The sequence below is a fragment of the Pipistrellus kuhlii genome, unplaced genomic scaffold (genome assembly GCF_014108245.1).
Source record: "Pipistrellus kuhlii isolate mPipKuh1 unplaced genomic scaffold, mPipKuh1.p scaffold_m20_p_64, whole genome shotgun sequence".
NCBI classification, from domain to species: domain Eukaryota; kingdom Metazoa; phylum Chordata; class Mammalia; order Chiroptera; family Vespertilionidae; genus Pipistrellus; species Pipistrellus kuhlii.
Window position 1 is genome coordinate 787,414 of NW_023425567.1, and position 22,566 is coordinate 809,979.

Consider the following 22,566-nt stretch of genomic DNA (forward strand, 5'->3'; position numbering starts at 1 on the left):
GGAAGGTCCCAGCGTGTCCTGGGTGTCCCAGAAGTCACTGCCCGGGGAGCGGAGCCCGTGTGAGCTTAGGGAAGGGTGAGGGTCCGCTCACAGCACATGGAGAGGGGGCGAGGCTGCTCCTCCAGGCACGGCTCTGTGCCACCCAGGGCCCTGGTGCCGGCTCTGGGGAGGGCAGCTATTGGGGGGCGGGGAGACGGTCGGGGTCTGTGTAATGCGCATCCTAGCTTTCAGCAGAAGTCTGCAGAGTGCCCGAGGATCCCGACCTGGCAGGCTTGTGACCTCCTGCTGGGCCCTGTGACCTCCTGCCGGGCCCTGTGACCTCCTGCCGGGCCCCGTGACCCCGTGCCGGGCCCCGTGACCTCCTGCCGGGCCCTGTGACCCCGTGCCGGGCCCCGTGACCTCCTGCCGGGCCCCGTGACCTCCTGCCGGGCCCCGTGACCTCCTGCCGGGCCCCGTGACCTCCTGCCGGGCCCCGTGACCCCGTGCCGGGCCCCGTGACCCCCTGCCGGGCCCCGTGACCCCGTGCCGGGCCCCGTGACCCCGTGCCGGGCCCTGTGACCTCGTGCCGGGCCCTGTGACCTCCTGCCGGGCCCTGTGACCCCGTGCCGGGCCCTGTGACCTCCTGCCGGGCCCCGTGACCTCCTGCTGGGCCCTGTGACCCCATGCAGTCTCCGTCCCAGGGAGGAAGGCTCAGGTCGGGCCTGCAGGGCTGGGACAGGAGAATGGGCAGCGCACACTCCCTGCACTGGAGGCCACACAGGACTCACATGTGCTCGGCCTGCCCTGCCTGGTCCCCGCTGACCAGCTCCCGGCGTGGGGATTACAGGGCCGAGCAGGACACAGCCAGCCCATGCCCGCTGATGCCCTTTGAGGAGCGTGATGCCCGCTGAGCGCTGTCAGTGCTCCCTTTGGCGCCCGGGACGGGCTGGGGGCAGACTGGGGGGCTGGCGGGCAGGCTGGGGGGCAGGCTGGGGGGCGCTGTGCTAGGGAAAGGGCAGGCTGGGGGGCAGGCTGATGGGCAGGATGGGGGGCAGGCTGGGGGGCGCTGTGCTAGGGAAGGGGCAGGCTAGGGGGTGCTTTGCTAGGGAAAGGAGCGTCTGCGCTCACCCAGCAAATGTTTACTTCCCGGGGCCTCGGAGGAGCAGAGAGGGCACAGCAAACACACACTGACTGCCATTCACCGGCCCTGGCCCAGCCGGCCTCCCAGCGCCGCCCGCCCACACAGAGGTGCCTGGGCCCAGCGCCGTCCCCGGTGATGGGGTGCACCCAGGGTGTCCCCCCATCGGGATTCCCAGCCTTTGGAACAGGTGCGGGGGAGCGTGGGGCCTGCTTTAGGGGCCTAATGCCCGGCTGTGCCCACCGTGGTTCTGGGAAGGCTCCGCCCCCCACGGGCCTCCCTGGGCTCAGGGTGCTCCTCTGGGGGCCCCGCCCCTCCCGTCCCTCCTGCTGGTAACGTTCCCTTCTCCTTGCTAACTATCACCTCAGAGCCCCAGGGCTGGGGCTGCGTCTGAGTCACCTCCATGCCTCCGGCCTTGGCCGCCTCAGTCTCATGACCGGGAGGAGGTGGATAGAGGGAGGGGCACAGTCCCACCGGATGCCCTGCTGTCGGGCAGGCCCTGGGCGGTCACTCCTCTCACTAGACCCTAGATTGGGTTTACATTGTTGTTATGTGCGTTTTCTTGGCAAATAAAGGGGGAGTTCGGTGGAGAAATGGTGGGTTTGGGCTCCAATTCAGGCCCCAAACGGGCCACAGCCCGGGAGGGGGGGGGGCGCGCTGGCTTCTCCGGGTCCCAGCGGCTGAGGGAGGGGAGTGGGCCATCTGGGGCGGGCGGCAAGAGGCCGCTGGGAGTGACCAGACTCGGAGGAGGCCCCGGAACGGGGACAGGGCCCGGCACGCGGATGCCAGAACCTCAGGGGAGAAGGGTCCGCACTTGATTGAGGCCGGTGGGGCCTCTCTTCGCGGTGGAATGTGCGGGGAGCGGGCGCGGGGAGATGTGAGAGCAGTTCGGGCACGCTGAGTCCCGATGCCCGAGGACATCCAGGTGGGGATTCCAGCAGCGGGAGGGGCGCACGGAGAAGGGGTGTGCTGGGGGCCTCACTGCTGCTGCCCCAGCTCCCCCCGCCCCCCCCTTCCCCTGCCCCCGCCCCCATGCCTGGAGAGGGGCCTGGAGAGGGGCCTGGAGAGGGGCTGGGAGACCGAGTGTTGCAACATCGACCGGGGAGATTTATGGCAGGACGTCCTGTGTTTGCTTCTCGGCCTGCCTTCCAGGAGGCAATTCAAAACCCCACATTCTCGTCCTCGGCGCAATTTCCAGTCATTTCCCCCGGCAACATGTGGTTCTCGTTACCCCACTGCTCACCCAGATGCAGCATCAGCCCTCAGCCTCCCGGAGAGAAACTGGCTCAGCGGAGGGATCGCAGCCGCCCGGCTGGTCACGGCTCCAAGAACTGGCTGTGGCCGCCCCCGGAGCGCTGGCCCCCGGGAGCTCTCAGTACGGTCGGGGCGGAGAGCCGGCCACTGGGTACCTGCCACGGGGCCTGCCGAGGGACGGCCCAGGGCCTCCTGATGGACAAAGCCTCAGGGACAAAGCCCCGGGCGCCCCTCCGGCCAGGCTCACGGACGGAGCTCACCCATGGGTGAGGGGATGTCACGAGCCGAGTGTCACGAGGACGACACACGAGGTTTCCTCACTGGCCGGGGTGTCCCGGCGACAGGCTTCTCTGAGCGGGAACGGAGACGCCCCGCAGAGCTGCCCCTCTGAGCTGCGCTGGAGCGGCTCGCACCCTCCTCCCCCGGGGCAGGGTGCACGCCGGGGCCTGGAGCCTTTCGGATAACATTGCCGGGTAGGGCTCTCCCCTCGGGAGTCCTGGGTGGCCCCGAATGTGCATCGTTTGCACATGAGTAGTGGACATTTAGGAAGGTCATCTTGTATGCCAAGCACTTTAACCAATTATCTCGTTTAATTCTCATGATTCTGGGATGAGAATGCTCTTACTATCCCCGGTTTATAGACGTGGAGATGGGGCCTCGGGAGACAGCTAGTGAGGGCAGAGCGGGGAGCTGGGCCCGGGATGTGGCCACGCACCCCTGCCCACGATTCCTGAGTCCTTCTGAGCCGAGCCAGGCTGCTGGGCTGGGCCCCTACCTGTGCCCACGCGCCCACTCCTCCCGGGAGCCCTGAGGGCAGCTCAGTGCACGGCCCCGTCACAGCGGGGGAACAAGCCTCACCAACGAAAAGCCTGTCTGCCGTCCGGGGAGGGCCACCCGCCGAGCCTGGGCGGGAGAGGGTGCAAGACTCTGCCCTCTGACCCCCCAGGCCCGGCCTGCTCTTCCCTCTGCGGCCCCGCCCCACCCGGGCATGGGACACACAGCGAGGACAGACTGCAGTGAAGTATGGTAGCAAGCAGACTGAGGTAAAAACCGCTGTTTGAATTTTAACCCGCTGTTCTGGCTCCGGCACTCGCTGACTCGCTTAAACAATAGGGTAGATGCCTCAGCTTCCAGGTGGAGACCCGGAGGCTAAGGCAGTTTTCCTGGGCCTGGGACCGGGACCACAGGAGACTGACTCCCTCTGACTCAGCAGCTCCAGGAGCAGGAACTGCAGATAACCTTTAGAGATTAACCGCTGAGCTCTGCTTCCGTGCTATCTACTATCGCAAGATAGGGCCACAGTCCAAGGTCCGGCAGAATTTAGAATTTGGAACAAAGGAGAATTCCTGTGGTTTGGGCCTTTAAAAGGACTGCCTCCCCATGGCGGCGCGGCCGTGTGGACTCCACCTGCGTGTGGTGCTCTCCCGACCGTCCTGGCCGTCCAATGAACCCCTGCCTGCTCTTTTTAACCATCGGCCTCCGGTGGCCTTATTTTGAACCCAGGGTTCGACCCTCAACAAGCAGGTCTCCGTCCGGTCCCGGCAGTCCCAGCCCCGGAGCCTCTGCGGACCCCGGTGAGGTTGTGGCTGCGCCAGCATGGCTCTGGGCCCTGGAGAGGGGCAGGGCACTGAGCACGTGCGGCTGCGTCCCTGCAGGAAGCCCAGGGCCGACACCGATGCCCTTCCCCATCTCCCGCAGCCCCTGCGCCCCATCCTGCCCTCCCCCGGGCTGGCTTGTCTGGCGGGTCCTGGTACAGGCCCAGGTCCGGGTCCGACTACAGGCCCCGGAGGCCTCCACTGACAGTGCCCCCGGGTACTTCTCCCTGGCAGCTCCTCCGTCATCACAGGGCCAGGTCCGGCCCCTTGCTGTCCAGATGCCCTGGGCTCTCTGAGCCCGGTGGGCTCCGGCTCCGTGGGAAAGGTGGCTCTGTTCTTGCGTTCCGGCCCTCGTCTGGGAGGAGAGGGGCAATGGCACATCGCAGAGCTGGGCTCGGTCACAGGCACACAGAGTCCGGAGCTGGGCGGTGAGCCGCTGCCACAGGGGCTGGGCCTGCTGGGTGTCGCTGAGGCCCCCCACCCCCACCCCATCACTAACCCTCACCCGAGGGCGGTTACCTATTGACTTTTAGTGAGAGTGGGGGAGAGAGAGGGAGACAGAGAGAGAAACGTCGAAGTGAGAGAAACACAAGCTGAGCAAGCCGAAGACAGCACGGCCCAGAGTGAGAGAGAACGCGGGCCGTCCCTGGAAGGCCCATGGGGCCAGGCCTGTCCTCCCAGTGTTTGCTGAGCCCCGGGACCTGGGCCGATTCCTCCGCTGGAGGGAGGGCCCGGCAGGCACTCTCCCGGGGGCTCTGGGCTGCCCTATCCCCAGGGGTGGGTCGCGGTGGGTCCTCTGGCCCTGTCAGGGCAGACGTGCTCAGCTCAGTCTCTCCTGCCCCCTCTCCAGGGCAGAGGCGGGTGCATGAGAGGCCAGACAAAAAGGCCCACAGAATGGCGGCACCCCAGCTGCCCGCGCTCAGGTCACCCTCCTTCATTTGGCAGCAGGTACGGAAGGCGGGCCGCTGGGCACAGGACGGTGACACGGACATGCCAGCTCCGGCAGCGGGGTGGCCAGGTTTCAGCGAGGGGGCAGCACGAACCTGGGGAAGGGGTGGGCAGAGCGTGGGGCAGGCCTGGGCCGCTGCTGGGCGGGGTGAGCCCAGAGGGGAGGGCCCCCTGCCGCCTCTCCCTCCACCTCCCCCTGGGCTTCCTCCAGCTCCCTTTACCCCAGTCTTCTGGGACCCAAATCGGTGCAGATGGCGGGGAGATGCCTCTTCTGGAAAATGCACTCTCCATTCCCCCACCCCACCCCACCCGATGTCCCCACACGTGACATGAGAGCAGCGTGGGCCCGGCCGCCTCCCTGCAGGACACTCGGGGCCCTGGCAGCAGCTACAGCCTCCTCCACGCAGGCCTCCTCTCCGCCTGCAGAAGCCGGAGGCGCCCGTGCAAGCTGGATGGCTGGGACTCGGGCCTCAGAGGCGGGTGCACGCAAGGCGGAGACGCCACCTGCTGGTGGACGAGGGCACGGCAGGCAGAGACACTTGCTGGTTGCAGGGGTGTTAGGCCGGCCTTTGCTGTCAGGACTCGTGAGGGGATGGGGGAAGCATCTGTGCTTTTTCCTGCACATCCCCATCGGCCCCTGCGAGTTACCTCATGCTCCATGCAGTCAGCCCCCCACCCGGTCCCAGCAAGCCCTTCAGCGGCACCCACAGAAGTGTCCTGTGCGCCTGGGGGCAGGCGCCTTGTCTCTGATTCCTGCCATGGGGCTGGCTGGCGGGTGCTGGGGTGCTCACTGGGGGTGGGGATGAACGGGGTTGGACTCGGTTTCTCCTTGTAAATCAGCCCCACTCCCAGCCGCGTGACCTCGGAGCCAGGAACTGCCCTCGCTCCAGCCTCCTCCTGGGAAAGGAGGGGAAACACGGATTTTGTGCCGCCTTGCTTAGGTCAGTGGTCGGCAAATTCATTAGTCAACAGAGCGGCAAACCGTGGCTCTCGAGCCGCAGTTTGCCGACCACTGGTTTAGGCGTCCTTTGTAAGCAGAGCATGCCTGGAATCTTAAAGGGGCCCGTCTGCAGAGACAGCAACGAAGCAAATATTCACTGCGCCATCCGGGGAGTGGGTGTTTGGGCATAGACTGTGCGATTCTTTCCGTTTTCCTGTAGGAGTGAAACTTCTTGTAATAAAATGTAAAAAATAAAAAGTGAAACAAACGGAGCCTCTGGGCGGCGTGTCTGTGTCAAACCGTAACGGGGCGACCCGAGGAGGATGGGGAGGGCGAACACCGGGCGCCGGCTCTGCAGCCAGCCACGCGCGGTCCCTCCCGGAGTGGCCGAGCCGCCCAGCACCGGCCTGGGCGGGGGTTTAATGCCCAGAACCTCAGTGACCAGCAGGGGGCGCCTCGCAGAGGGCCGGTGTTCAAGCCTGGCTTTCCTTTGGAGCCTTTTTTATAAGGATGCAACCTTCCCGGGGGCAGCAAGCCTCACCCCACTAGCCGGCCAACGATCCCGGGTCCGGGTCCGGGGATCCCGGGGGGACGGGGTTCCTGGCGCCCGCAGCGGCCTCAGCGTCTCTGTGCTCCCCCCTCAGGCCCGGCCAGCGCCCGGGGGTGCGCAGGGCAGGACCAGAGCGGCGCTGAGACGGGGGTGGGGAGGTGGGAGGATGGGGGATGGGGATGGGGTCAGGGGGTGGGGCGCTGAGTGGCCAGCACTGGCCTATCGGCTGTCCCAGGCACCAGCCCTGTGCCTGCGGGCCCTCAGGAACCCGTGGAGGAGAGGTGCCCGGCAGAACCCAGTCATCCTGGGCCTTGGAGCTGAGACCCCATGACTGCAGACACACACACACACACACACACACACACACCCCAGTGCAAAGCACCTCCCTCCCCGCCCCCCATTACTGCAGACACACACACACACACACACACACACCCCAGTGCAAAGCACCTCCCTCCCCGCCCCCCATTACTGCAGACACCCCACACACACACACACACCCCAGTGCAAAGCACCTCCCTCCCCGCCCCCCATTACTGCAGACACACACACACACACACACACACACCCCAGTGCAAAGCACCTCCCTCCCCGCCCTCTGGCAAACCCCAAGTCGCTCCTCAGGACTAGCCACGGCTAGTGGTCCCCTGAAATGCACTCGTCCATCTTCCACCCCGTTACACACTCACTGTCGGGGCAGCTGCCCGCAGTCTCCCAGCCTGCACCGCGGCGGTCTCCCAGCCTGCACCGCGGCGGTCTCCCAGCCTGCACCGCGGCGGTCTCCCAGCCTGCACCGCGGCGGTCTCCCAGCCTGCACCGCGGCGGTCTCCCAGCCTGCACCGCGGCGGTCTCCCAGCCTGCACCGCGGCGGTCTCCCAGCCTGCACCGCGGCGGTCTCCCAGCCTGCACCGCGGCGGTCTCCCAGCCTGCACCGCGGCGGTCTCCCAGCCTGCACCGCGGCGGTCTCCCAGCCTGCACCGCGGCGGTCTCCCAGCCTGCACCGCGGCGCGGTCACGTGACGGGATGCCGCCAGTGGGTGTGACGAAGGGACACTGCCCAGGTCTCACCGCGGGAGGCAGACCCCTCATCCTCCCTGCTGCCGAGCGCCCGGGCGGGCAGCCCCTTCCCGGGGCGGTGGCCGCTCCCCTTGGGGGGTCAGAAACTGACCCGCTCCCGCTGTGGTGTCACCGGGGAGGGGTGGGTGGGGTGGGTGGAGGGCTCACCCCAGGGCCCCGCAGCGCGAGGCCTGAGCTTGGCCATCACCCGACACGCATCTCCGGCTCCGCCCCTGGAGCGCGGGGGAGTCCGGTCCTACCCCGGGCTGTCCGGCTCCCACGGAGGGTCCCCAGGGCGGGGTCCCCGGGGAGGAGTCCCCGGGGAGGGGTCCTTAGGGAGGGCCCCCCTGGGAGGGGTTCCCGGGGAGGGGCCCCCAAGGAGGGGCCCCAAGGGGGGAGGCCACGCCCATCCCGGCTCCCCTCGCCCAGCGCGCTCTGGAGCTCGGAGCCGCACTGACCCGAACCATCGCTCCCCCCTCCTGGGGAAGGCAGGGAGGGGAAGCTACGGGGACTCTGGAAAAGCAGTGTTTGCTAGCCCTCGCCTGGGATTGTTTTTATTTTTTGAGAGAGAAAAGAGAAAAAACACCAGAGAAACATCAGGGATCGAACCCTCAACCTAGGTATATGCCCTGACAATTAGTCAACCCTGCAGCCTTTTGGGGTACGGGACCACCCTCCAACCCAGCGAGCCACCTGGCAGGGTGAGTGTGTTTTTTTAAAATATATATTTTATTGATTTTTTACAGAGAGGAAGGGAGAGGGATAGAGAGCCAGAAACATCGCTGAGAAACATCGATCAGCTGCCTCCTGCACACCCCCCACTGGGGATGTGCCCACAACCAAGGTACATGCCCTTGACCGGAATCGAACCTGGGACCCTTCAGTCCGCAGGCCGACGCTCTATCCACTGAGCCACACCGATTTTGGCAACGAGTGTATTTTTTAATAAACGACTCTCCAGGGTGACGGCGTTTATATGAATGCGGGGGGGGGGGGGGGGGTGTCTTTCTCATCGACTCCGGGTGTTGAACTGGGTGAAGAAGTCATCCGAGGCCCGGTTCGTACAGACCTCCTTCATGTACTGCCTCCTGGTGATGGAACAGGGGGAACCTCAGCACAGGCCTGGCGCCCCCTCTGTGACAGAGCCGCCCTTGTTAATCCTCACCCCGAGAGGGTGGGCGGGAGGGGGAGAGTCAGAGAGAAACATCGATGTGAGAGAGACATCCAGACTGGCTGCCTCCTGCACACGCCCCAACTGGACTGGGACAGGGATCCAACCTGTGACCTTCCAGTCTGAGGGCCAGCGCTCTAACCACTGAGCAAACCCAGCTAAGGCAGAGCCCACCCTCTTTTTAAGCCCAGGCTGCCTCCGGGCTGGCTGCCACTGCGTCTGGTCATCCAGGAGCATCCAGACTATGGGCCCTCGCTGATCCCAGGGTCCCCTCTCCACGGCGTGGCTGGGGAGCACGTGTCTCCCCGCCCTGTCAGCCACAGAAGCGACAGAGGGACCCCCAGGTCTGACTGGAGGAACACGGGCGGGGTCCCTTCTGAGTGCAAGCCAGGAGCGTGGAGGGCAGAGACCAGTCATCGGCACTGGGTTTGGGGACAGTCCCTGAGCCACCCTCGTGGCCTGTCTGTGCCCAGAGGAGCCCTCCCCTCAGTGGGCGGCGGGCACTGCCTCCTCCATGTCTCAGACTCTCCCAGCACCCCGCCCTGGGCTCCTGGCACCCTCCCAGGACCCATCACCAGCGCCTGTGCCAGCCACCGGGGGTCCCGGGCCCAGGCGAGGACCCCGGGGAGGGGTGTCGGCAGGATGGTCTGTGGGGCCTGTGCTTCCCAAGCCCTGAATTTCTGGCTTCCGCTCTGGGCCTGTCCCCCTTGCGGTTGGCACTCTGTGCCAGGAGGCCGTGCCACAGCCAAGCTGCCACCGCCACCAGGAGCCTCCTGTGGAGGACGCATCTCAGACCCAGACCCTCTGGGGAAAGATCTGGGGCGGGGGGGGGGGGGGGGAAGGAGACGGGGGACAGGAGCCCGGGGAGCACAGAGCCTGCTCCATGCTCTGCTGCTCAGCACCCTGCCCCCCGCCCCGCCCGGCACCCCGCCCTGCAGCCGGGCACCCACTGCAGGCGCTGCTCGGCGGCCAGGCTGCGGTTGCTGCCGTCCAGGGCTCTGCGCAGGAGGCGCTGCTGCCGCAGCTGCTGCCGCTCGCACAGCAGGTCGGCGCGGGCCTTCTCCACCCTCTGCCGGTCCCAGTCCTCGTCCCGCTGGCGCTCTTCCTCCTGGAGCCGCTGGAGAGAGGTGAGGCGTTCCCACCGTCCCCAGGGGGCCCGGAACCGGAGAACTGCCTCTCACTGGACAGACGGGGAAACTGAGGCTCCGGGGCGGCTGCCCTCCCCCATTCAGCCCAGGTGCCCGGCCCTTCCCACACTTGGGAGGCACACAGGTGGGCGGGCTGCTGCTCCTGGCTGAGCACTGGGACCACCTGGTCGCTTCTAGAACTTTCTGAAGCTACAATGAGATCATGACCTCAGGGGTAAATTTCTGAATCTTAGCTCATTTTTATCTTTAATCCTCACCCGAGGTCATTTTTCCATGGCTTTTTAGAGAGCGGGAGAGAGAGAGAGAGAAACATCGATTGGTTGCCTCCTAAACGAGCCATAATGAGGGCCCAGGCCTGGGGAGGAGCCTGCCTCGAGGTCGTACCCTTGACAGGAATCGAACCCTGGGCCCTTGGGTCCGCAGGCTGACTCCCTATCCACGGAGCCACACCAGCGAGGGCTCTCATTCCTCACTGCCTGCCAGGCCTTCTCTAAGGCCCACTGGCTCCGAGGAGAGGAAACTGGTAATGCAGCTGGGGGGTGCCAAACCCTGCGCTTGGTTTGCACTCAGACGTGCCAACCTGAGTTACTTCGTCAGCCCCGCTGGCAAGGGCTGGGGGACCTGGGCCTGCAGCGAGCCCTCCTCCCTCCCTAGGCTCGGGGGGCCCCTCCTGCAGAGGGGCAGGGCGGTCCGCGGCCACAGGGCCCAGGCCCCCCCAGGGACGGAGGCAGGCGGAGCCCGGCGTGGCCAGCCGCAGGGCGAGGACGGTGGCCACTGCACCTGTTCCCTCACCTGCACGAGGCCACTCCCGCCCGGGGCCTGGCTCAGACGCTTCACCCCCAGCTCCCTGCGGAGGGGCGGAGGGCTGGGGCGGGGTGTTCTGTGTGGTGAGACTTAACGTGTGTGTTTTCCCTTTTGTGCTTTCCTGATTGCCCATTTTTCACAGAAATCAGTGCAAATTGCTGCTTTCAGGACAGTGGCCGCCTTCCTGCCAGGCGGCTGGGCTGTGGAAGTGGCCCTGGCCCCGGCCGCTCAGCTGCCCGGTGTCCTTCCCCAGAGTTCACATGGCTCGCTCACTCCTCCCACTCCGGTCTCCGTTCCAGTGTCACCCCTCAGGCTCCTGGCGACCCACTGGGCCCAGCAGCCCGCTCCCAGCCTCACTTCCTCCCCAGCACCCACCACCCTAGCATCTGGCCCTTGTCACCGCCCTCCTGCAACGTGAACCCCTGGAGGGCAGCTGTGCTGGCACCTGGGAGGGAAGGGGTGGGGTGGGGGGGGCTGTGGGAGAGAGGGAGGGGCTGTGGGAGAGAGGGGACAGGGGAGGAGGGGCTGTGGAGGAGAGGGGACAGGGGAGGAGGGAGGGGCTGTGGGGGAGAGGGGACAGGGGAGGAGGGAGGGGCTGTGGGGGAGAGGGGACAGGGGAGGAGGGAGGGGCTGTGGGGGAGAGGGGACAGGGGAGGAGGGAGGGGCTGTGGGGGAGAGGGGACAGGGGAGGAGGGAGGGGCTGTGGGGGAGAGGGGACGGGAGGAGGGAGGGGCTGGGGGGGAGAGGGGACAGGGGAGGAGGGAGGGGCTGAGGGAGAGAGGACAGGGGAGGAGGGAGGGGCTGTGGGGGAGAGGAGGGAGGGGACAGGGAGGAGGGAGGGCTGGGGGGGAGAGGGGACAGGGGAGGAGGGAGGGGCTGTGGGGAGAGGGGACGAGAGGAGGGAAGGGCTGGGGGGAGAGGGGACAGGGGAGGAGGGAGGGGCTGGGGGGGAGAGGGAGGGGCTGGGGGGAAAAAGGGGGCGCCAGGCAGCACCATCTTCTCCTGCATCTGCTGCTGCTGCTCCAGGCGGATGCGGCCCAGCTGGTCCCGGCTCATGCCCTTCCAGCGGTCGGGGACCACGCGGTGGGGCCCGAAGGAGCTGGCCGCCTGCTCCGGGTCCTCGGAGAGCAGGTCCCCGCGCAGCAGGTTGACGATCTGGGCCATGTCGTCCTCTTGTTCCTGCTTTTTCTCCAGACTTTTCCTCTCCGCTGACTCCAAGGCCTGGGCGGGGAGACATCAGGGAAGATGCTCCGAGTGACCCAGGGAGAGGCACCGCCCATGGCCCCGGGGCCAAGCAGGGAGGACAGCTACAGGCGCCAGGGAGCAGGGACAGGACATGCTGCCAGCACTAGGCCTGCGGGCTTGGCTCAGCGGCGCCACCTGCTGGTCGTGTGCAGAGTTGCTTCAGGCCTTGCACTGTTCTGCTGCACGTTGGCTGGGCCTCACTCAATGGACGGGCTCTGAGCCCCACCCTGTGGCCTGTCACCCTGATGTGGCCACAGGCCACAAAGAACACCCCTGAGTGCCAGCAGCAGCAGTGCCTCAAAGGTGAACACACACTGCCCCCTCAGAACTCCCGGCGCGGCCCACCACAGGCCCGGGCACCTGTAAGCGCCTGGCCAGACCCCTGCTCCCCTCGGAAGGAGGGGCCGGGCAGCCCTGCCACCTGGAGCCGCTCCCCACTCCGGGCTGCCGTCCTTTCTCTGCCAATCAGGAGGACTGGACCTTCCTCAGCGTTACCAGGTCTCTCGGTGATGGGCAGGCGGGCACTCGGCAGGGCGGGGGGCGCCCATGAGGTGGCAGCTGGATGCACCACATGAGCACCTGCTGCTCAGGGAAGGCTGATCAGACCCTGGGCTTGCTGGTTTGGGGGCCCGTGTCCGGACTGGCCAGAGCAGGCCCAATCAGTGCTGGGCTCCCTACGAGGCAGGCCCCCCAAGACCCTCTCTCTCAGCTGCGTGTGCTGGCCCGCCCCTCTGCAGGGCTGCTGAGCACAGTGACGGAGGGCAGCTGCCTGTGGCCAGGATACCGGGCTTAATCCCACCCCCTCCCGTCTACAGAACGGTGCCAGGAGACCATAAACTAGCCTGTGCTTCATAATCACACTCAGGCGTGCACACACGTGTAAAACAATGACCAGGTTGTCCTGGCCAGCATGGCTCAGTAGTTAGAGCGGCAGCCCACACACCGAAGAGTTTCGGGTTCAATCCCCGCCAAGGGCACATACCTGGGTTGCAGGTTCAAGCCCCACCCTGGCTTGGGCATGTACTGGAGGCAACACATTGACGTGTCTCTCTCTCCTCTTCCTCCCTCCCCTTCCCCCCTCCGCCCTCTCTGAAAATCACTGAAAAAATCTCACTGGGTGAGGCTTAACCAAACAACAGATTAAAAGACGAGTTGAGAATCCATGTGAGCAGCGCTCCGCTTCCCCCTCCTTCTTGCCGGGACCATCTCCCATGTCCCACTGCAGACGGCGGCCTGCTCATGCAGCTCATCCTCCCTCCCACCCAGGAACAGAGCTGCGTTTGAAAAGAAAACCTGGCCCCAGCCGGTGTGGCTCAATGGATGGAGCATTGGCCTGCGGACTGAAGGGTCCCGGGTTTGATTCCTGGTCAGGGCACCTGCCTGGGTTACAGGCTCGATCCCCAGTGGGGAGTGTGCAAGAGGCAGCCGATCCATGATTCTGTCTCATCAGTGATGTTTCTCTCTCTCCCCCTCTCCCTTCCTCTCTGAGATCAATTAAAAAAGAAAAGAAAAGAAAACCTTAGGGAAGTCTGATTTTCAAAAGGAACGGAGAACCGAAGCCCCTCAGCATGGGGCAGGCGGGGAGGGGAGTGTTGTGAGGATCTGGCAGCGCTGAGGGCGAGGGGCTGTCAGGAGACCCCCTCCCGAGTGCTGTGCGCCTGCTGCTGGTGAGGAGGGACCCGAGGCTGGGGAAGAACCGAACCAGACGGGGCGGGCAGTGCCCGCGGGCACCGTCTGGGCAGAGGTCGCCGCCCTCGAGATGAGCTGACACCACCCCAGGGCACAGGCCCCCCAGTCCGTCTCTGTGGCTGGGCGCCCCCTTCCTGTCGGGTTCCGGTTTGTGTGAACGGGCTGCGCCCGGGACAGGGGAGCTGGGCGGCGGTGGGGCTGCCCCCCAGCCCGGTCACCTGCATCTTGTTGAACTCCTTCACGGCGGCGCAGACCGCCTTCCTGGCAGCCAGCTCCTGGTTCTGCAAGTCCTTGGCCGTCTGGTCGAACTGCAGCCGGGTCTCCGTGTACAGCTCCTCTGCAAGCAGGCGGAGAGCTGCGGCTGCTTCCACCCCACTGCCCCCGGGGGTGCGGTGCCCGTGTCCGCCCCCCATCCGCCCGCACCCACAGACCCCGGTGCCTGCGGCCCAGGGACACCCCAGGAGTTCATTCAGTAAAGCTCCCCCTCAGTGCCTGGCCCCGAGTGCTGCCAGCACTACTGGACGGGCACCGCCTGCCATGGACGGGCACCGCCTCCGTGGATGGGCACCGCCTCCGTGGACGGGCACCGCCTCCGTGGACGGGCACCGCCTCCGTGGACGGGCACCGCCTCTGTGGACGGGCACCGGCTGCCGTGGACGGGCACCGCCTCTGTGGACGGGCAGTGCCTCCGTGGACGGGCAGTGCCTGCCATGGACGGGCACCGCCTCCGTGGACGGGCACCGCCTCCGTGGACGGGCACCGCCTCTGTGGACGGGCACCGCCTCCGTGGACGGGCAGTGCCTCCGTGGACGGGCACCGCCTCCGTGGACGGGCACCGGCTGCCGTGGACGGGCACCGCCTCCGTGGACGGGCACCGCCTCCGTGGACGGGCACCGCCTCCGTGGACGGGCACCGCCTCCGTGGACGGGCAGTGCCTGTGGTGGCTTGGTGGTGTGGGCTGTGGTCCTGGACAGGGAGCAGCGGGCTGCTGGGCCTCCACGTCTCGGGCCACCACCTCCTCACAGCCGCAGGGCGACGGGAGCCCAGTGAAGAGGGAGTCTGCGTAGGGACAGCAGGGCTCCGGAGGAGGGTGCCGGGGCAGCAGCACTTGGACAATGAGGAGGATGAGGAGGAAAAGGAGCCAACCGTCCAGGAAGACTCTCCTGTGAGGCAGGCGGTGCTGCCTGCAGGGCTGTTACATTTAAAGGTCGGTCATAAAGAGGTTCTGCCCACGGTGTGTGCCCGAGGGTCTCTGCATCTCCAGAAACAAAGGCCTCTACAGGCGATGGGTTATACTTGTGCCCCTGAGCCCTACCTGGCTGTCCTCACTGGGGCCTCCCAACAAACTCTCTTAAAGGAAAAAGGACCAAACTCCCTGGTGAACGCTGGCCTCGGCTCTCCGCCGGCTCCCCCCTCACCGGCGTCACCGGCCCTTCCCTGGGCCGCCCACACCCGCGGGGAGACGGGCTGGAGGGGTGCCATCCGGGAGCTTACAGCCCAGGAGAGGAGCCAGGGAACCAGCAAGCAAGCGCCGGAACAGATGCATCACTGCCGACTGCTCAGCGCTACCGAGCCAGGGAGAGGCCACCGGGAGGGCGGGGGAGCCCCGGACAGGCGGTGGACGGCAGAGTCAGCTTCTCGGAGGCGGCGGCACTGCTCAGCCCTGAGGGACGGAGCTGGCGCGGAGGGGCGGGAGTGGGAAGGCACTGGTCGGGACCCGAAGTGCCAGTCGGCCGGAGAGGCTGGGACCCGGGGAGGTGACAGCAGAGGGCTGGGCGGAGGGCCACGTGCAGGGCTCTGCAGGCTACGGCAGACTCTGCCTTCTATTCCAGATGCAGTGGGAGCCACGAGAGGGTGTCAGCGGGCGGAGGGCCTGGGGGACACCGTCCGCTGGACACTGTTAGGAAGCAGCACTCCGCTGTGAGAATGCACAGAGAGGAGCAAGGCAGGAAGGGAACGAGAAAGCCTCGGTGAGGTCCCTGCAGGCAGGGAGGCGGGCTGGCACGGCCGTGGGGACAGCAGATTGGGAGATGTGGACAGTCCATGTCTGCGGGAGGTGAGGAGGGACAGTGAGGAGGCCCTGGAGACAAGACGGGGTCCAGGAGGACCCCAGGCTCTGTGTGACTAAAGGGAGGGGGCGTCATTGTGTGAGGGAGGAAGGGGGAGGAGTCCGGGGACACGCAGGTTTGTCCCCAGGGTGTGGGAGGTGCGCTGTGGTGCCCCGGGGTCCAGCTCGAGGACCAGGCCCAAGGCGGAGGCAAAGGCCCAGCCGGAGATGGCCGCAGGGAGCTCCTGGGGACGGCTGGGCCTCCCACGGCCCTGTGAGCATCATTCCCGCAGATATTTACCGATGGGCCGGCGCTGAGGAAGGAGCAGAGGCAAAACCGACACAGCCCCGCCTTCACGGCGCTTGGGACATGGCACCGGGAGAGGAATGGCACACGCACAGCCAGACGCCTGCCCTGAGCAACGCGGTGGGAGGTAAAGGAGGAAAGGGGTGGGAGGGCGGGGCTGGAGAGACAGGTCCCCAGGGGACGGCAGCGGGGAGAGGGCAGAGGCCACGGCAGCACTCCGGCTGGGACGGCTGGCCCCTGAGGTGGGAAAGGCAGTGAGATCTGGGCGGCGGCCTGCTGGGCCCGAGGTAGCCTTTGGGGTAACGAAGAGTCAAGGTGACGGGGCTGGGCCTGGGCGAGTGTGAGAACTCCCCGTGGGCAGAGGGGGGAGGCCAGGTGCGCACTCGGACTCGCCCTGACAGAGGCTGCACCCTGTGGGTCCCGGTCTCCCTGCAGACGGTAAACAGCCCGAGGGCAGGGGCTGGCTTGGAGTTACGAGGGGCCCGGCACCCCCAGGAGCTCAGGCGGTGTGTCCTGCGTGACAGCCGAGTGGCCGGGGACGTGTCCGCCCTGGACCACAGGTCCTGGCGCCTCTCTCCCTCCACGGCCCCAGCAGCGCACGGTAAAACTCAGAGAACAGAAATGGGAGCGGGTCTGCGTGGAAATCGGCGCCTGTGCTCGGTTCCCTCACCTGCGCGCTTCTGGTCGGCCCGGGCCTGCTCCCGCGCCCTCCGCTGCTGCAGGGCCCACTCTCGGTTCTGCTCCTGCTGGAGCCTCCGCCGCTCCCGGCAGTGCAGATCCTCCCCCAGGAACCGCTGCATCCCCGACACCGAGTTCCGCACGTCGTTGTCCAGCCGCCGTGCCGGGAGCTCTCCCTTGCGGGCCAGGGGGTCCGACAGGTCGAACTCCCGGCGCGTCTCCGGCCGCTGCGAGCCCCGCTGGAAGTCCGCCAGCGCCCTGCGGAGGCCCCGCCGCCCCCTCTGCTCCCGGCTCTCCAGGATGCACGTGGCTTTGTCGTCGTGCCTCCGTTCGGCAGCTGGAAGAGACACAGATTGTCCGCGAGCGTCAGGTTCGGTGGGAAAAATCTATTGGACTCCACTTTAAAAAATAGTTTCTAGTGATCCTAAAAGGAATACCACCCTCCTGCAGCGTAACAGCCACTCAAGGATTAGAATCCTGAACGTACCAAGCGCACCTATAAAGCAACAGGAGAAAGCATGCAGCCCAACCAAAAATGGGCGAAGGATAGGAACAGGCAAATAAAGAAACTCCAATAATCAATAAACTTGTGAAAAGATGACCAGCTCTACATGGTGGTTAGAAACACCCCAAAATTGGCAAAATATTAAAAACGCTAATAGCATGTATCCGCATGTGGGGAAATGAGATTCCTCATTCACGGCTTGTGGGAGTGTAACCTGGTTCATTGATGACTTTGGAGAGCCATTGGCCAATATCCCATAAAAATGAAAACACGTTTATCCTGTGACCTAACAAGCTCACTTCCCAGGTCCCTTCAGCCAGGTACCCAGGGACATACGCATGGGTAGTCATTGCAGCGGTATTTGCAATTATAAAACAAAAAAACAAAAAACCCCACACATAAAAACAAACAACAACAACAACAAAACAGGATAAATCTAAATCAGCCATCCATGGGGGGAAAGGACAAAGAAACTGTTTAATTCATATAAAACAATATCAGAGAACAATTAAAATGAATATTCAAAATGCAGGTCATGGATTACATTTTAAAATACAACACTAAGCCTTGGCTCGGCTGGTTAGAAGGTCATCCCATACACCAAAAGATGTTTTATTTTTAATTTCTTTATTGATTAAGGTGTTACATATGTGTCCGTATCCCTCCATTTCCTCCCCCCCTACCCCTCACTCATGCCCTCACTGGTGTCTGTGCCCATTGCCTAGGCTGATATGCACGCATACAAGTCCTTTGGTTGATCTCTTCCCCTTACCTCCGCCCTCCCCTACCCTCTGAGGTTTGAAGCATTGATTAGACTGCCAAAAGGTTTTGAGTCCAGTGCCTGGTCTGGGAACATGCCTAGATTTCAGATTCAAAGCCTGGTGGGGGCTCAGCTCATTTGGGATGCAACTGATTGATGTTTCTCCCTTCCTCCCTCCCTCCCGCTTCCTCTCTCTCTAAAAAAATAAAATAAAACCCCAAATCAATAAAAACATATCCTTGAGTGAGGATTTTAAAAAATACAAAATTGAATATTTTTAAAGGTTAAAAAGGATCCATTCAATATTACATGAGTTATGTAAAATTGTGAACACATACAAAAAACTTTTTGATGGTCGTGGGTACATACATAAATGGCACCAGTACAAAACACAGGCATGGGCATGGTGCGCCCCTCTGAAGAGGGGAGAAGAGCAGAATGACAGGGTGGGGAATATACAAATATCTTTTAAAAACATTCTTAAAATATATCTAAAGCCCATTTGGCAAAAAGATAACATCTAATCTAGTGGTTGGTGCATATGTGTGTGTCACATCATTTTGTAAGTTTGACTTATTTTTAAACTAAAAATATAAAAGGTAAAATATTAAGAAAACATAGAACTGTATAAAGAAAATAAACTTCACTCCTAATTTAATCACCCCAACATTACCACATTACAACATTTCGGCATATTTGCTTTCTTTTTCTAAGCATATCTTTCATATATTTAAAAACTTGAGTACCCACTGTATATAAAATTTTGTACCCTTCCCCCCCCCCCATTTTTTAACAGGAAAAAATAACCAAATTTATTACTTATGTATATATGGGAGTTCTGTAAGAACATGGGGCCCTCTCTTCTCCCTATTTTAAAAATTCTTACAGTGCTTTATTAAAATAAACTCAAAAGTGTTGCACATGATGAGAATGCTGTGAAAATTTTATCTAAAAGCTAGAATACCATTATCTGAACTATGTCTACTTCTGACTCAGCTTGGGGGCTCGAGCTGGGAGTCTGAGTGTGTCATCTAGTGTAAAGGGCTGTCCCTGGCAGAAGACCTTGAACTCTTGGAAGAGAATGTTTGTGTTTAAGGTTTTTCATATCCAGTTGGTGTGGGGGTGTTTTGTGTTTTTTTTAAGAGAGGAGACATACTTCATCCTCAAAATATATATTTTTAGAGCTCACAAAGAATTCAATAGCTGATTTTCTTTTAACAGAGGAAGAATTGGTGCATTAGGTTAGCTGAGCACAAGCAATTGTGAAATTTTAAAGGAGGAAGAGAGTAAAAATGACCAACTTCCACACCGGTGAAGGAGGGCTGGAGTCTGAGGCACAAGGCCCTACACTGCTAGACAGACATTCAGGCAACGCTCACCAAACGTCTCATGTCTGGCTTTTTCAGTTGCTTCTCTTATCTTCTGGTCACACACCTGAATATCCCAGGTCTTTTTATCTCCCTGGAACGGAAAATGTATCCCATTATTAACAATCCTACTTACCTCTTTATCCTCGCCCCACTGTCTTAGCTTCACACCAGGTCTTTTCATACCTGAATGCCTTTGCTTATAGCTGGTTTTTCAGCATGTCTTCTTAACTTTCCTCAGAGCTTCCTTCCTTCTTACCATAGTTAACAGGTACTCATCCTCATAGCACATCACCTCCTCTGGGAAGCCCTCTCTGATTCCCTCTTCCAGCCCCAGTCTGTGCTCCCCTCCTTCACTACATTTAATGTCTCCACTGGGCCATAAACCCTGACGGTCAAGAATTGCCTTACTCCTCATCTCCGGGCCCTAGCTCAGGCTTGCCACAAAATGGGAATTTTGTCAAATGAATGGACTGGAAGGAGCCCCTGACAATGTAGAAAATCTGGCCCAGAGAGAGAAGAGCTCCATTCTAGTCTCTCCTTGGCCACAAACTCCAGGCAACTCCCTCCCACTGCAGGACTCCATTTGCCTGTCTGGCAAGTGGTAGGGAGAATAACTGTTCTATTGAGGTTTCTCTCATCTTCAGCAAAGTCAATGTATCCTCAGCTTGCTGCCATTTGCAGCTGGGCCTGGATCAAGTTTCATTCGAGAGATTCATCTCTTCTTCTCTCCCACACCCCCCTCTCGCTCCCACCTGCCCCTCCACGTCCCCAGTCCCTGCCCCCCACCCCCCCCCCGGTCCCTTTCCCTGCGGGGACAAGCGAGCGTCTTACCCCCAGGATCCTGTTCCTGGCGTTGAACATCTGGTTCTGCCTGCACAGCTCCGCATGTCTCCTCCTGGCCAAGCCAAAGGACTGTGCCAGGTCGTCGTCCTGCACTATATCCATGACTGGGAATCCTCAGGAAGCTCTAAGAGCCTTAAAAACGCACGAGTTAAAAAGAAGACCACGGAAATCGAACAACTGCAGCCCGATCGGTCGATCGAGACTGGCTCCCTAGGAGGTGATGAACCTGCTCTCAGGCTCCCACACAGCCTTCTGCGACCACGTTTCCTCGGCAACGTAAACAGCCCGGTTGCTAAGGAACGGCGTGGCTCCCCGTGTTCTCGCTCTCCTCTCGCGAGACGCTATGAAGTCCTTCCCGCTCTTTTCCCGCCGAGCGCGTGCGGACGCCGCTGAGGCGCTGAGGGAGGACGCAGCCATGGGCCGTTTGGAGCTGCTGCTCGTGGAGAACTTCAAGTCCTGGCGAGGCCGCCAGCTCATCGGCCCTTTCAAGAGGTTCACCTGCATCATCGGCCCCAACGGCTCCGGTAACTGGGCCCGGCCCCTCCGCCCGCCCGAGGCGTCCGGGCCTCCGTGGCCTGAGGGGACCTGAGGGGCTGCTCGGCCCGGCCTCGGTCTCAGCCCGGCACCCCCGCACCCCTACCTCCCCTTCACCCGCCCCACGGTTCTGCCGGGCCTGAGCAGCACTCAGGGCCCAACCCTTGAGCTCGCCCCACCCCGGGGCCCGGCGGGCCCCACCCCGGGCCCCCGGCCCGGCCCGCAGGCCGCCCTCCGCCGCCATCGCCCGCGCGGCCCCGCCTTCCTCACGCGGAGGCGCGGGCGGGCGGACCGGGAGGCCGGTCCCGCGGACGATGGCGGCGGTGACGCAGTTCGCTGCGCTTTGGCCGAACCCCGGCGCCTCGGTGCTTTCCCTCACGGAAGGCCGCTGTGTGGCCGCCTGTTTACCGCTGAGGCCGCCGAGGGGACGGCTCCCGGGCCTCGCGGCCCCGGCCTGAGCGGCGGCACGTGGGGCGCCCCCGCCGGCCGCGCCCTGTGCGCTCTTCGCCCCGGGAACCCGCCGCCGGAGGTGGCCGGACCCCGGCCTCGGCCCGGGACACGCACCTCGGCCCTCGGCGCCTGCGCGGGAGCGCGGCCTGCGCGGGTTATGGCGGGTCTGAGAAAACAGCGCTTTCGCAGTTCGAACCGCACATTGCGAGCTGACAACCTATCCTGAGGTCACTGCGAAAACACCTTTACCCGGACCCCCGGGCCCCATCCCCGGGAGGCTGCACCCCTTTCCGCACCCACGAGCGGGTGGCGGACTGTGGGTGCAGCCTGCAGGGCCCTCTCCCGGCAGGCAGCCGGCCCGGTTACTCACCGCGGGGTCCCCCGGAGCTGGGCGCCTTGTGCCCTGTGAAGGCCCAAACTCGGTGTGACCCCTTCCCCAACTCACTGAGCGACGACCCACTGACGTTCATCTGAACGCCTGTCGTCATTGTTTTAAACCTTAAAATCACGGAAACGTTCCGACAGCTTTTATGTTTAGACACACGTGTGGGCACAGTGAGACCTTGTCAGAGTGGAAACCCTCCCCAATGCAAATCCAGGTGCCCACAGGCCTGTCAGAGCATGGCAGCCTCCGACTTCCCTTTTTTTTTTTTTTTAATATATTTTATTGATTTTTTACAGAGAGGAAGAGAGAGGGATAGAGAGTTAGAAACATCGATGAGAGAGAAACATCGACCAGCTGCCTCCTGCACACCCCCTTACTGGGGATGTGCCCGTGACCAAGGTACACGCTCTTGACCGGATTCGAACCCGTGACCCTTGAGTCCGCAGGCTGTCACTCTATCCACTGAGCCCAACTGGCTTCCGCAGCCTCTGACTTTAGATATAATGTTCCTTGACCATCAACTCGAACCAGTCACAAATCTCCTAGCAGCCTTCGTCTAGCGCTGGGGAGAAACCTGGATATAGTTAGCCCTTTAAAAAATATGACAGTTGGTATTTATAAAATGGGTATAACTGAAGTTAGGGAAGTTAAATGATTTGCCGTGGCTTAATGCTTAAAAAATGGGAGAGAGTTGGGGTTTAGATCTTCACATTAAGATTCTTAAATTTAGACTGCTTAATACTTGACCATAGCTGCATGGAAGAAACCAGTGATCTTCGTCAAGTTCCGTCACATGCAATTTGAATGTAGACAAGACAGCACTCTTTAGATGTGTACTGGCTATATTTCACTTCCTTTGGCGGCCTAGCTTCTTTGCCTCTGGACAAGGTGGGGTTTTTTTTGTTTTTGTTTTTATCATTAAGCGACTTAACTCCTCTCTCTCCTCTCCTTTCCCCTCTTTTTGTCCCCAGGAAAATCTAATGTAATGGATGCTCTTAGTTTTGTAATGGGAGAGAAAACAGCTAATTTAAGAGTGAAACATATTCAAGAACTTATTCATGGAGCACATATTGGAAAGCCTGTTTCTTCTTTTGCAAGTGTAAAAATTGTATATGTGGAGGACAATGGAGAAGAGAAAACATTTGCAAGAATTATTCGAGGTATATTTTTG

The 22,566-nt window shown here is 62.3% G+C and overlaps 2 protein-coding genes across 2 annotated transcripts in view; one reads left to right on the top strand and one right to left on the bottom strand.

Annotated features, from left to right (window-relative positions):
• Positions 1–8,395: 8,395 nt before the first annotated feature.
• RIBC2 (RIB43A domain with coiled-coils 2) lies at positions 8,396–20,262 on the bottom strand. The gene is made up of 7 exons (XM_036420260.2): positions 20,015–20,262; positions 19,193–19,274; positions 16,541–16,885; positions 13,735–13,853; positions 11,576–11,803; positions 9,581–9,747; positions 8,396–8,547 (listed from the first exon to the last, which is right to left on the bottom strand). The coding sequence occupies exons 1-7, from the start codon at positions 20,126–20,128 to the stop codon at positions 8,469–8,471; spliced, it is 1,134 nt and encodes a 377-aa protein (XP_036276153.1). The 5' UTR covers positions 20,129–20,262; the 3' UTR covers positions 8,396–8,468.
• A 179-nt stretch (positions 20,263–20,441) lies between these two features.
• Positions 20,442–22,566, top strand: part of SMC1B (structural maintenance of chromosomes 1B) — a 45,985-nt gene continuing 43,860 nt past the window's right edge. Inside the window, exons 1-2 of the mRNA XM_036420261.1 lie at positions 20,442–20,550; positions 22,367–22,555. Coding sequence (XP_036276154.1) covers positions 20,442–20,550; positions 22,367–22,555 — 298 coding nt within the window. The remainder of the gene's footprint in view (positions 20,551–22,366; positions 22,556–22,566) is intronic.

Bases quoted from the DNA above. Each gene is read 5' to 3' on its own strand.
- RIBC2 (XM_036420260.2), bottom strand. From the start codon at position 20,128: ATGGATATAGTGCAGGACGACGACCTGGCACAGTCCTTTGGCTTGGCC. The intron at 19,275-20,014 runs GTAAGACGCTCG...TTTCCGTTCCAG, and splicing joins CCAGGAACAGGATCCTGGGG to GGAGATAAAAAGACCTGGGA. The intron at 8,548-9,580 runs GTGGGTGCCCGG...TTCCATCACCAG, and splicing joins GCCGCCGAGCAGCGCCTGCA to GAGGCAGTACATGAAGGAGG.